Here is a 12,420-nt window from a genome sequence, read left to right on the forward strand (position 1 = left end):
ACTATTCCTTTTCAAAACCTTATTACCTCAACCAATAATTTGCATCACCTTTGAACAAATTTGTAGCAACTCTAACGTTTGACCCCTGTACAAACTGAAACTGGACTTTGTCACCATTCTTGTTGTTTTTACCCCATAACTCTATAGAATTCAGTCATAGATAGTCCAAACTATACCTCTTTGGAATCTTTACAATCAGACAAATAATGTGGTATAATTTTCAATATGACTGGAGCGTTTTTATATTTTGACCCCTATGTAATTCTTCAGTTGACCCCTACGTGGCTGCTTATTGAAAATTCAAGTGGCCCGTTGTTTTTTTTTTCAAAAGAGTAATATCTAAGGTGTACTTTTGCCAAATTTGGTGCTTGTATCACCATTTGAAGGATTCCTCTGTAAATATTCTGTTATCTGCTGCACTATTTGACTGACCTGGTAGCGCTTTGGTCTTGAGTGCGGGTGATCTGGTATTTGAACCCCACCTTGGCCGTGGCTACAAAGATCCATCATCCGACCACAAACTGGCATTGCTGACAAGATGTGACAGTTGACAGGGTTGTCAAAGAATTTGCTTAAATGCACCTGTGACCTCAGGATGTGGTCAAAAAAGGTGGGGAATTGTGTAACAAGGTGACGTCCAGATTGAAAAGATGTTCCTACTAGTTCGGCTAGTGGGGGAATTCCCCTTTGGCTGACCTGGTAGAGCCTTGGTCTCAAGTATGAGTGATGTGGTGGTCAAACCTCACCGTGGCCACAAACGTTATTCTGTTATTAGTCCCACATGGGGCGATTTGTAATGTCATGACAGGAGTGGCAATAGTAATTGTGCAATAGTAGGGCTAAGTGAGAGAGTGGCAGGGTAAATACTTAAACATGGCATAACAGGAGAATGGAAAAATAGAGGATTATTTACTGTGTCCATTGTAAGCAAGATATTAATATATTCAGTTGGAAGAATAAGTCCAGTGTGCCTGCGGTGATGCAGGTTTCGCAAAATGTTGCAGTTTGTTGATGAGTAAATATATATACACTTACTGTGAGCAGTGCAGATTGTACAGCTTGGTTACTGTCCTCCTCAAATGCCACATGCAAACCAGCATCCCAGGATCAAACTGGCTTCCCCTGTCTGTATGTGGGTGGTGTGTGTGTGTTGGGGGGGTATTTAGAGTGAGCAATTCTGAGGAATTGGCTAAAAAAATATGCACCAATGGTTGACCTCAGGTGAACTTGAGAGGTCAGACTCGGACAACTTCAACGGAGATGCTTCCCTCAGGCATGCTGCCACCATGCTCGTTGTCCCAAAGGACAACGGTGAGTCCTTTGGGACAACAGTCCCAACAGTCCTTTGGGACAGCGAAGCTGTCCTTTGGGAAATTGTTTTTGGAAGTTGTCCATAATTAGAAATATTACTAGGACTGCCTTCTTCCACCTGCGAAATATAGCGAAGATTCGTCCCATCCTGTCTGTGGCTAATGCTGAGACCCTGATCCATGCGTTCATCTCTTCTAGATTGGACTACTGCAATGTTCTATTTTCTGGTTTACCGCAGTCTAGCATTAGGGCTCTCCAATTGGTTCAGAATGCTGCAGCCAGACTTTTGACACGAAGCAGAAAGCTTGACCACATTACACCCATTTTGGCGTCTCTTCACTGGCTTCCTGTCCCAGTGAGATCAGATTTTAAGGTTCTGCCACTAACCTATAAAATTATTCATGGACTGGCACCTCCCTACCTAGCTGACCTAATTAAACCTTACATAACGGCCCGGGTTTTACGTTCTCAGGGTGCAGGACTACTTTGTGTCCCTAGGGTGAATAAGAAGTCTGCGGGTCACAGAGCTTTCTCTTATCGTGCCCCTGTTCTGTGGAATGATCTCCCTGCGTCAATAAAACAATCAGATTCTGTGGAGACTTTCAAGTCCAGACTTAAGACACATTTATTTTCCCTTTCATATGGCTAGCATACTGGTGCAGTTTTATTTTACGCTTTTTACTCTTTTAATTCATGTTATTAGTAATTGGAGCGGGCCGCGGCCTCAACGTCACCTAAATTCTGGGTCTTTTAGTGAAGTTTAGGGCTAGTGGCCGATGATCACCTTAGTATTTCTTCTGTTTTTCTTGTTGATTAATGCTGGCAAATTATACAGTATTTTTTGTCTTTCTGATGCCTGTTTCTGTTTTTTCTCTGTTTAAGGTGCAGCTCCATCCAGAGATGGGAGTTGTGTTTGTGTTGGCGACCCTCCTGTCCTGTGCACCAACAGCAATTCTTGTATATTCATCCGTGAATTGTTCTGTGAATTATTTATGTAATTTATGTTTGTAGCATGGCCCAAGCAGGGGGTCACCCCTTTGAGTCTGGTCTGCTTGAGATTTCTTCCTCAGAGGGAGTTTTTCCTTACCACTGTTGCTGTGGGGGTTGGTAAGGTTAGACCTTAACTGTGTGAAGCGCCTTGAGGCAACTCTGTTGTGATTTGGCGCTATATAAAGGAAAATAAATTGAAATTGAAATTGAAACTCAAGGTCGTAAACAGTTTGGAGTCATTATTGATTAAACAGAACGGAAGCGTTAATCAAAAGTAAAGTTTTGGTTGAAATTCATCAAATGCCACATATTATGGAATCACTCAATCGCTGAAATGATTGACATTCCTCAGTAACAAAGATATAAAGCACTGGTATTACTTTTTTCCTCTTTTTTTAATTTATTTTGTGTGTGCTTGTGTTTATGGGCTGTGTTGAGTATTTTGAAGAAGCATGTTTTTGGTCGTTGTTTTTGAGGGAAGTGAAAAGTTGACTTGGTAACGGAACAAACACTGTTTTATGGAGGTTGAGCGAGTTCTTACTCACATGGGGATTCCCTCAGGCATGCTGCCACCATGCTTTCTCTGTGTGAGTGTCCGTGTCATTAGTCTCTTTTATGCAGGACATTTTTGGAATGTCTCTGTCCTTAGATTGTCCACTGCACACACACTGGAGTTGCAAACCCACCTAGTGCCCAGCTCTTCTTTATATTATTCAGTATGACACGCTTTGAATCGATGTGACTATAAAATAATTCACATCTTATTTTCCCTGTGTGAGAGTTAATTCAACCCAAATGCGTGGCGGGAAGGAGAACTTTTATTGGATATCATATTGACACAGTAGAGTATTTTTTTAAATGTTTGTGCCGAGGGGGGAAAAAAAATTCCAACAGAAGTTTGCTTCTTGATTTAATTAGAGTTCACTGAGGATTCCATTTACTCTGAGACTTTGGATTTCATTTCTTGGAATTCTCATCACGAGTGCATTTGTTTCTGATTACTTAACAGAAAGCGCTGTGGGGTCAAAATGTGAAGAAGTACTCAGTAGCAACAAACACAGTAATACGAACACACAGTCGTCATGGAAATCTTAATGTTGTGAGTCGGTAGATTGTGGCATTCATAACCTACACATGCCACCTTGTTTTACCGTTATCGCTCACGTGTTACTTGGGATACGACTGACAACAATGGTATCTTATGTCTTGCTGTAAATAGAATAGGAAGAAAACTTTGGAACGGGATGCCAATCTGTAAACGGGAAAATACATTCACATTTTTCCTGAAATTTGCAATCCTGGTCAGAATTACTGGCACCCCCTTAAGTATGGGATATGTGAATAAGTCAAACCAAATGGAACAATTTTGTGTAATCAGAATATTTTTAAAGGTTTCCAGATATTGAACAGCAGCAATTAAAAAAAATTAAATATTCTATTTCTTTTTATTTAAAAAAAGACAGCAAAAAAAAGTGTGACAGTTGCTGCCAATCCTTGATTAATTTACAGTAAAACAACATTTTCATAGCCAGTTTTCTTTGGACATTCTGTGTGTGGAAAAATGAACACTCATTTAGACATTCTCAGCCTTGATGCACTTTTTTTGTTAGTTGCTAAGTGCAGAGTTTGTCGTCGAGACATTGCATTTGAAATTTCGACACGACACCTGAGCTTGCAAAGCAGAACTGTCAGAAAAAAATGTTGGCATTGATAACGTCTGACACATTCCATTCTGATGGATTAAAAAAATTGGATTTGTTTCTCAATTCCTGTCTGTATAAGGTTTGATGAAATAACAGTATGTGTTTTGGGGGGGATTTATAAAAATCAGCTGTATGTTACTCTATAGTCTGTCTGAAATGTCGCTGTTGACAAGCTAGGCTAGGCACATTGCTTATCCTAACTGGAGCTAGCTAAAGCCCCGGTGACGCAGCATACAATGATTCCTGAATGAAGGAAAAAAAAGCCACAAAGTCACAAATCGCAGAGAAAAGGTGGACGAATGAGATTTCACTTTTCCCATCACCAAATAGCCTGTGAATCAAGAGTGCAAAAGGAACGAAACAAAACCGAAGCTAATGTTAACCTCGACGCTTTAAACGAAATGTTCACAATCACACGCTGGTCATGGGGAGCTGTCCAAAGGCCACGCCCACACGCAGGCCAGCCACAAACATTTGAAACGTCCGTACATAGTTTATAAAACGTTCTTAACGTTATTGTTACTGCATGAAAACGTTTAGCCGGTCGAGACTTTAGTCACTGATTCGTTTACATGTCGTTGCGTTCGTTCAATACGTCGGACTCGTGAGGTTGAACGAAGTGTAAACAAAGTCAAACGAAACGCTAACGTTAAAAAACTAAGCAAACAATAAGAAACCGTCAAGAACGACAGCAAAACGAAATACGGATGAGTTGAGGTTTTTCAGCGGCATTTGTTCAAATTTTTCGACAGTTTAAAAATCCTGATGAAGCGCCACCTACAGGAACAAAGCTGAGTGAAGTTTAAACAATGCCAACGAAATTGTTTTGGGCTTCGTTGCCCTTCGTTAGTGCTGTGTGGCCGAGCCTTAGCTGTTGTTAACAATATTTAACTCCTGGTTGGAAATATAAAGGCCACATCTTACTTTAATTACTTGCTGTAAGTTAAATGCTTTCAGCCATTCATATTTAGAATTTGTTGTAAAATAATTAAACGTGATGTTATTAACTGGTTGCCATGAGTTTAAATAAAAGTTTACATTCCAGAACATTAAAATATACAGTTTCTGTTTTTTGTTTGTCTTGAACTGGTGCTGATCGCATGCTGAATTTTTTTTTTTTTTTAACACCAGTCATTAAGAAATACAAACCGTATGGTACCAAATGGCAAATCTGTCTGAAGTAGGCAGTTATTCAAAACTGAGTAAACATGCAAGGAGGAGACTGGTGAGGGAAGCCACCAAGCCACCTATGACAACTCTTATTGCATTAAAGGCTTCTGAAACTTTTCTGTTTCATTACCAGTTACACAGTTTCATGGTGGAGTGGAAGAGAAAAAGACTTTTCTTGAAAAGAAGACATAAAATTTCAGCAACAGTTTGCCAGAAGGCACATGGGAGACTGGAGCCTAGATACGAGGGTAGGCTGAAAAGTTCTAAGGCTCACTATGATACTAGTGAGCCTTAGAACTTTTCAGCCTACCCCTCGTATGTTGTGTTTTTATTAAAATCCTCCACAGTTCAATTCCAATGTGAAACTGTGTGACTGGTGATGCTACAGGCAATTTGCTGTTTATGCAAGTGATTGGCGATCGCCGAGCGAGGTTTGCGGCGGCGCGCTGGAGTTGTTGCCGTACGCTTGTGTACATTTCCTCCCACCTAGTCGTGTTTGAACCCAGAGCGCCTTACAGCTGAGGAGAAGGTTTGGAAGGTTACGACAGGGGAAAAAAATGACGCAAGCGAGGAGGCGGTGCGTCGCGTTTCCGTTTGAGTCCTGTGAGCCTCTTGCAAAAGCAGAACTCTGTAATGTTGCCTCTGCTGCAGTAGAGCTTCTGATTCAGAGCTGCTGCAGTTCGTCTTGGTGCACATGACAGGAAGCGGAGTTGCTGCTGTGGGTGAAGCGAGCGGAGCAGCCCAATGTAATGCCTTCCACAGACGTGCGGCGCTTTGGCTGCAGCTCAGTTCACGGCTCTCCACAGAGCAGCAGATCTGCTAAACGTCTGCACAACTCACACTTTGAGGCGTTTCGTATCACAGGCCAAATTATGAGTTGGAAAACACGGACAGATGAGGCCGCGCTCAGCCTGGTGGCACCGGTCCAGTAAGGTGGCACAGAATCCCCTCGAACCCACACAGTCTGCTTTAGTTTGCTTCACACCGGACCGCTTACTGGAGCTTAAAGTGGCGCTTTCTCAGAATTAATTCAGATTCTTTTCCCTGTGGTTTGTGCTTGTGATCGCATCTTGACCTAGTTGTAATAAACCGTTGAGGACGGTTGGACTGTTGTTCAAGTAACTGCTGATTGTACAAATGATCATCTTCGGTATGAAACCCAAAACAGAAACTTGACGATCTTCAGCTGAGGTTGACGTGTGATAATCACCTTTTCTTATACATGCATTTTAAAAAGGAGAAGTGGTGTCCACTAAGGAAAATGCATTTCACTTGTTGAAAGCACACGAGGGAGCATTTGTTTGCAGAGCTTGTATGCAAAATAACTCAGTTTTGATCTGATTTGGACCAAGTCAGCAGTAATGTTTGAGAGGACAAAGTGAAAATAAATGTGTGGTTATGAAGAAACACTAACGGGAAGTTATACGTGGATTTTTTTGAGGCCGATGTCGATAATGATATTTGGATGAAAAAATGCAGATAATCGATAAATCGGCTGATTTGCCGATTAAATCAGCCGATCAGCTGAATGTTTCAACCTCTTAGCAGTAAACAAAAGTTTTTCATGCTAGAAATAAGGTCTACACAACATGGGCTTAATAAAAAGCATGACCAACGCAATAAAGCACATTTGACACATTACTACATAAACTGAGCTAATCAAACTGAGTTGAACTGAAACGGGAGAAATGTGAAGTGAATGTAATCGCAAAGTTATTACAAGCAACATCCTTATAAACTTGTATGCTTTTGTCAGCCAATCAGTGCAGTGTGACGGTGAACTACGGGGGCCGGTGATGAACACATTTATGCAGGGGTGTAACCAGCTCTCAGTTGAATGGAGTCAGAGCTCCATCTACTGGACAAATGGTGCAAGGACATTTTACATTGCCGACTCAAACATTATTTCAGTAACTGTTCTGTTTATAAGAAATTATCGGCATTCTATCGGCCGATAGTGAGTACTTTGTAAAGGGCTTATATCAGCCGATAATATTGGCCGGCTGATATATCGGTCGGGCTCTAGTTTGTGGTGGTGTTTTGTTGGGTCAACTATCAGGTGCAGGTTGCGCTCAAAGTCAAAATTATGAACAAGAATTAAAAAAAAAACAGCACTGTTGATAATGACTCCATCCGCAGGAGCAGCCAAAGATCATCGAGCCGTTGGACTATGAGATGGTGGTGTTTCAGAGAAAGGCCCAGATCCACAGTGACCCCCACAGAGATCTGCTGCTCTGCCCCGTGGACGATGTCTCGGTGAGTCTTCGTGCACCGCTTCTTCACCGTGAAGCGTTGCGAGTCGGTGGATCTGCTCACTGACAGATTTGGAGATCCATTAGCAAGAGTTAAAGGTTCAAAACATCGAGAAGCTTGTTTTTATAAAACCGTCAGTTGAAGTGGAATTAAGACCCATTAAAAAAAAAAAAAAAAACTTTCTAAAGGAGATTTTTAATCATTAATCACAGTTTGTCTCCAGTAATATGAGTGTTCCGTCACGTGCCTCACCGCATTACACTTTATTGGCACTGCTGCAAACATGTGGTTTTGTTTAAAAGCATATATGGCACCGTGACTAGTTTTTCCCCATTCTGAGAGACTTGGCTCCAAATAAAAAAAAAAAAAGAAAAGTCTGTCGTCTCTACCACGTCTCTCTTTGCCGTTTCCTGCGGTGCTACTATATTTTGAATTGTTGTCAACACTTCATACATGTTTGTTGTTTGTTTATATGTGTGCATAAATACAGGAGTGTCAGCTCTCCAGGCAGAGGAGGACGGTTGTTCCCTCGGTCCCCCAGAATGCCGAGCGGGAGGCCAGGAGTCTGTTTGCCAAAGAGGTACTCTAACCCACCAGCCTCACCTCACGTGCACACCTTGGCTCCACTTTGTGTTGTCATACATAATCATCATTTGAGGCAGTACGACGATTTTCTTTCTGAAATGATGCACAGGAAAAATTTGAGTTGGGGGGAGGATTGATGCTAATGTTTAATAGTTAACGTAAAATCTTTTTAATGTGTTTGTACGTCAGATCCACTCATGTTCACGGATGTGCATCCTGGAAGGTCACAGTTTTGAAACCTCGTTCGTACCTTAGAAAATCTAAAATTGGCCGAGAGGGTGTCCATGATGAACCGGGATATTTCTTCATTGTGCCGTGGTCTTGTTTTAACTGTGGCGGAAATTTCAAGTTGTTTGAAAAGCTCTTTTTTTTCTGTTGCAATAATCTGTCCCTAATGTTTTTTCAGAAGTACAGAGGGCGTGCTTAAGGCATGCTATGGGTGTGCTGCAGTTGCTTGTACAATGCACAGAAGAGCATTTGTGCAAAGTCGCTTGCGAATTACAGAAAAATCAAACAGCAAATATGTTCTCTGTCAGGTGCAAAATCTAACGATTGCACAGATTTCTTTTATATGGTCCAAAATTGCAGAATGTTGCAGTGTGCATTGTGTTGTCCCCAACATGCGACAAGTATTCCATCCCTGGAATTCTCCACAGAGTGAGGAGAACTCCATGGACAGAGGAGCGTTGCTGCAACTACAACACGGAGAAATATCGTATCAATAATTGAAATACTGCATTAATTATAAATAGGTTGGATCCTTTCAGTAAACGAATGCCCACATCTTAGAATAAGACCAAGAACCACTTTAACCTGAAATTTTCAGCAGCAGCACATCCTAGAGTTAAGGCCGAGTATTTCTCTGAATGTGTTCCTCAGGCAGCTGTGGTGACTTTTTTTTAATGTGTAGAGAAATGGAGTTTGTTGACATGAATCCATGCTGACTCAGCATAAACAGACTAAAGAACCAGTCAAACCCGAGTCCAGAGCTTGTTTTTTTTGCACTCAATTAAGACAACGTGAAAAATGAAAAGGTTCACGATGAGGACTGCAAATGCCAAAAGTAAAATCGCAGGAGTAAAGATGAGCTTTTCGGGCTTATATTTGATAAATTAATGAGGGCAAATGGTTTCTCTTTTGAAACGGTCCAGAAATGTGGAAGTGAGAAAAACGTGAGCGCATTTTTCCTGGCACAGCCTGTGTGTGTCATTTGAGTGTTTCTGCTCCTAATCCAGATGTGTGTGTGTGTGTGTGGCAGTGCATCAAGATGTACAACACTGACTGGCACGTCATCAACTACAAGTACGAGGCTTACTCTGGCGACTTCCGCATGCTGCCAAGGTAAAGAAGATTTGAAATGAAGGAAAAGTAGGAAAGGAAAAATTTGGAATTGGAAGTGTGTGGAAAATTTAAAGGTTAGAGCTCAGACTTTGCAGAAAAGGATGTTAGTCTTTTTTTTTTTTACCACTCACTCATCACTCGTGTCTATGCAGGACAGTTTTATTGTGGTCACATAAGTCCGTTGATGACAAGTAACAAATCAGTTACTCTGAAACCGAACAGGTGCAGTCCAGATGTTGTAAGCCATATTTTTTTGAAACTTCCAAAGGTGGTTATTTATTTATTTATTTATTTTTAGTGCTACAACTTGTTGTTGAGCCAAAAAGTGAATTTGAAACAAATTCATGTGGGGTGCCTTTTCCCCAAATGTCTTAGTAACCTTTTGGAAACCTGTGGAAAGTGCATCTATCCCGGGTATACGCCTTTTTATATTTATATAGGTCATCTGCTGACTTAAACACCGGTGTTAAGATTTGTAGCCAGAAGTACAGCATTGAGTGAGGTAAACCACCTGTTTGTTTGTGTGTGGCTTTAAATGGAGAGAAACTGCTGTTGGCCACGTCCCTCTTCCTCTTTCAAAATGTGTGTTGTGCAGAATCCTTCCATCCATTCATTCTCTGTTAGAATATTCTCTGAAACACCAGGTGGCAGGAGTGAAAATTACTCTGATGTAGGCAGTCAACATGGAAATGGGAAAACTTGCAGTTCCTTGAATGGGAGTCACTCCCCATAGACCCCCATGTTAAAATGTCCAACTTTAGAGGAGAAATAAACCTGTTTACAGCCTGGTCCAACTAAAGATTTTGGTCTCAAGAGCAAGGTTCCCTGTCCGTGACAATTGTACAGGTTGTGAATTTGTATGTTGTTTGTTTATTTTCATCAATTTGAGAAGCCATGAAGTTATGAATAATGAGGGGTGTTGTCACTTTGAGTGACAGGTGGTGTGTGCAGCTGAGCCAAGTTCAGAGCCACGCATCCAGAGACTGCTAGCTGTTGTGCACCAACTGTTTGTTCTTTCTGAGCATTATATTACAAATATGTGCGGTAACACGGCTTGCTGTGCGAGTAATTGTACGAACCATCTCTCTTAACCAACCCCTTTACTGTGTTTACCAAAGCAAAGGCCTGAAGACGGACAAGCTGCCAGCTCAGGTCTTTGAGATCGATGAAGACACCAAAGACGAGGTGAGTATTGCAGCCTTAGATGCTGCAGTCCTTTAATTTACGGCCTTTTGATCAGCTTCTGCCTGCACGGTTTCCAGCGGCATGCACCAATCCGTGTTTGTAAATTTAAATGATCCCTTTAATCTTTTGAAGCATAAAGATAAAACGTAATTGTGCCTCATCAGCAAACGGAACAACCAGGTTGGGCAAAAAATCAAGTCGGATCCAGAACATCTGCTAGAACACTGCTAGTTAAGCAATCAGTGCTTTTCTGTGTGAAAACCGTCACCTCGTGGTGCTTGGTGTATGCCCACCGAACAGTGTGACTCTGGAGCGGCTGAGTGTGCGGCGTAGTGAAAACAGAATCTCTATATGTTCTATAAATAGCCTTCATTGATCCTCCTCGCCTGCCCTCGGCCCGGATCTGGATAAACTTGGACAGAGAGAGAAAGAAAGAGAGAGAGAGTTTAATTGAAGGAAAATAAATGCTGCTGTTGCAGCAGGGAGCAGATGGCTCCATTACTGCTCAGAAAGGCGAATGCTTGCAATAAATTATACTGGATAACGAAGGTTTTGCTTCCTGCACATGTTTCGAAGTAGTTTATGGGTTTTGGGCTGGAGAACACAAAAATTCTCTACATCATATTAAATCTACTAGTGCATTTCCGAAAAAACGAGCTGCTTTTGTTCGTCCAAACATGCCTGCGATCAGTGCACTCTGTGCTTATGTCGTCTTATGCTGCGTTCACATGTTGGCTGTATGCGGCAGACTATAAACTGGATGGTCCTTTTTTTTTCAATGAGAGGACGACTGAATATTCTGCCACCGCTGACTGAAAGCGGCATCTGCACACTGCCATGATAGCAAAATAAAAAAAAAATTCTGCTTTTCTGAAACAAATTAAGCTGTAGAACCATGAAAAGTTAGCTTTTTTGAAAGCAATGATCAGAGCCAAAGCTGAATGTTGTTAATAATAACACGCTATCTTTCAGTTAAGTAAATTATTGTCTGCTTTGCTAAGGCAGAAAAATTGCTGCATCTCTTGTCGTTATCTCCCAGCGAATCAATCGTTTGTTTATACTGTAGTATTTCCAAAGTGGACAGCAGCCTTTTTTTCCCCTCACCTGCATCAAATAACATCCAATATGTTGTCCATCACATTTTTATTTGTCAATCTCATTTGTTTTTTGTTTTTTTTTTATTTGAAAGTCGTTATGTTAAGTAACGGCACATGCTGTGGTGTGCACATGTGCTATGCTGAGCTCCTGTTTGTTGTTAAACATGTCCCCAGGGAAAGGGTCTGCTTAAAAAAAAAAATACAGAAAAAAGTGTGACTTCTACTCCGGTGCGACTTGCACACTTGAAAATACGGTTCTGTTGGCAGTGTGACGTACTGAGAGTGTACGTGGTGGTCAGCCACAACCAGCCAATTAGATTACAGGATGAAGCGTGATGTGTAGAGGACAATTGGCCTCTTCAGTGTGATTAGGCTCGGCTGCGCGCCGTATGTAGCTCAAGCTCCCCCCTGTGTTATTAAAGTGGTGCATTGTGGTCCACGCTTATGTACTTTATGTTAATTGGAAGTTTTTGTGTACTGAATTCCTCCAAGTGAGTGAGAGAGCGAGTGCATGGTGTCATGTCACTTGTGACGAGTGTTTACATGTTGTGTTGCTGATGAAGAGTCTCATGATGTTTCTGTGCTCAAAGGGATCTTAAACAGGTTCCCTTATGAGACAGCGCACGGTTACACTCGACAGGATTACACTGCACGTAGGGGCGCTTAATATATCGGCGGAAATGCGTGTTTTCTGTTGCAGGACTGCATGCACATCATTATCCTGCAGGATGAAGCCCGTCTCCACTGATTTTTCAGTGTCACATGACTGTGTTTGTGTGTTTGTC

The 12,420-nt window shown here is 41.6% G+C and overlaps 1 protein-coding gene across 4 annotated transcripts in view; it reads left to right on the forward strand.

The window, feature by feature from the left end:
- Positions 1-12,420, forward strand: part of dock11 (dedicator of cytokinesis 11) — a 91,811-nt gene that overhangs the window by 1,893 nt on the left and 77,498 nt on the right. For all 4 annotated transcript variants that reach the window (XM_034165116.1, XM_034165118.1, XM_034165117.1 and 1 more), the window contains exons 2-5: positions 7,314-7,430; positions 7,918-8,007; positions 9,271-9,353; positions 10,472-10,538. In XM_034165116.1, coding sequence (XP_034021007.1) covers positions 7,314-7,430; positions 7,918-8,007; positions 9,271-9,353; positions 10,472-10,538 — 357 coding nt within the window. The remainder of the gene's footprint in view (positions 1-7,313; positions 7,431-7,917; positions 8,008-9,270; positions 9,354-10,471; positions 10,539-12,420) is intronic.

The sequence above is a fragment of the Thalassophryne amazonica genome, chromosome 23 (assembly GCF_902500255.1).
Source record: "Thalassophryne amazonica chromosome 23, fThaAma1.1, whole genome shotgun sequence".
NCBI lineage: Eukaryota > Metazoa > Chordata > Actinopteri > Batrachoidiformes > Batrachoididae > Thalassophryne > Thalassophryne amazonica.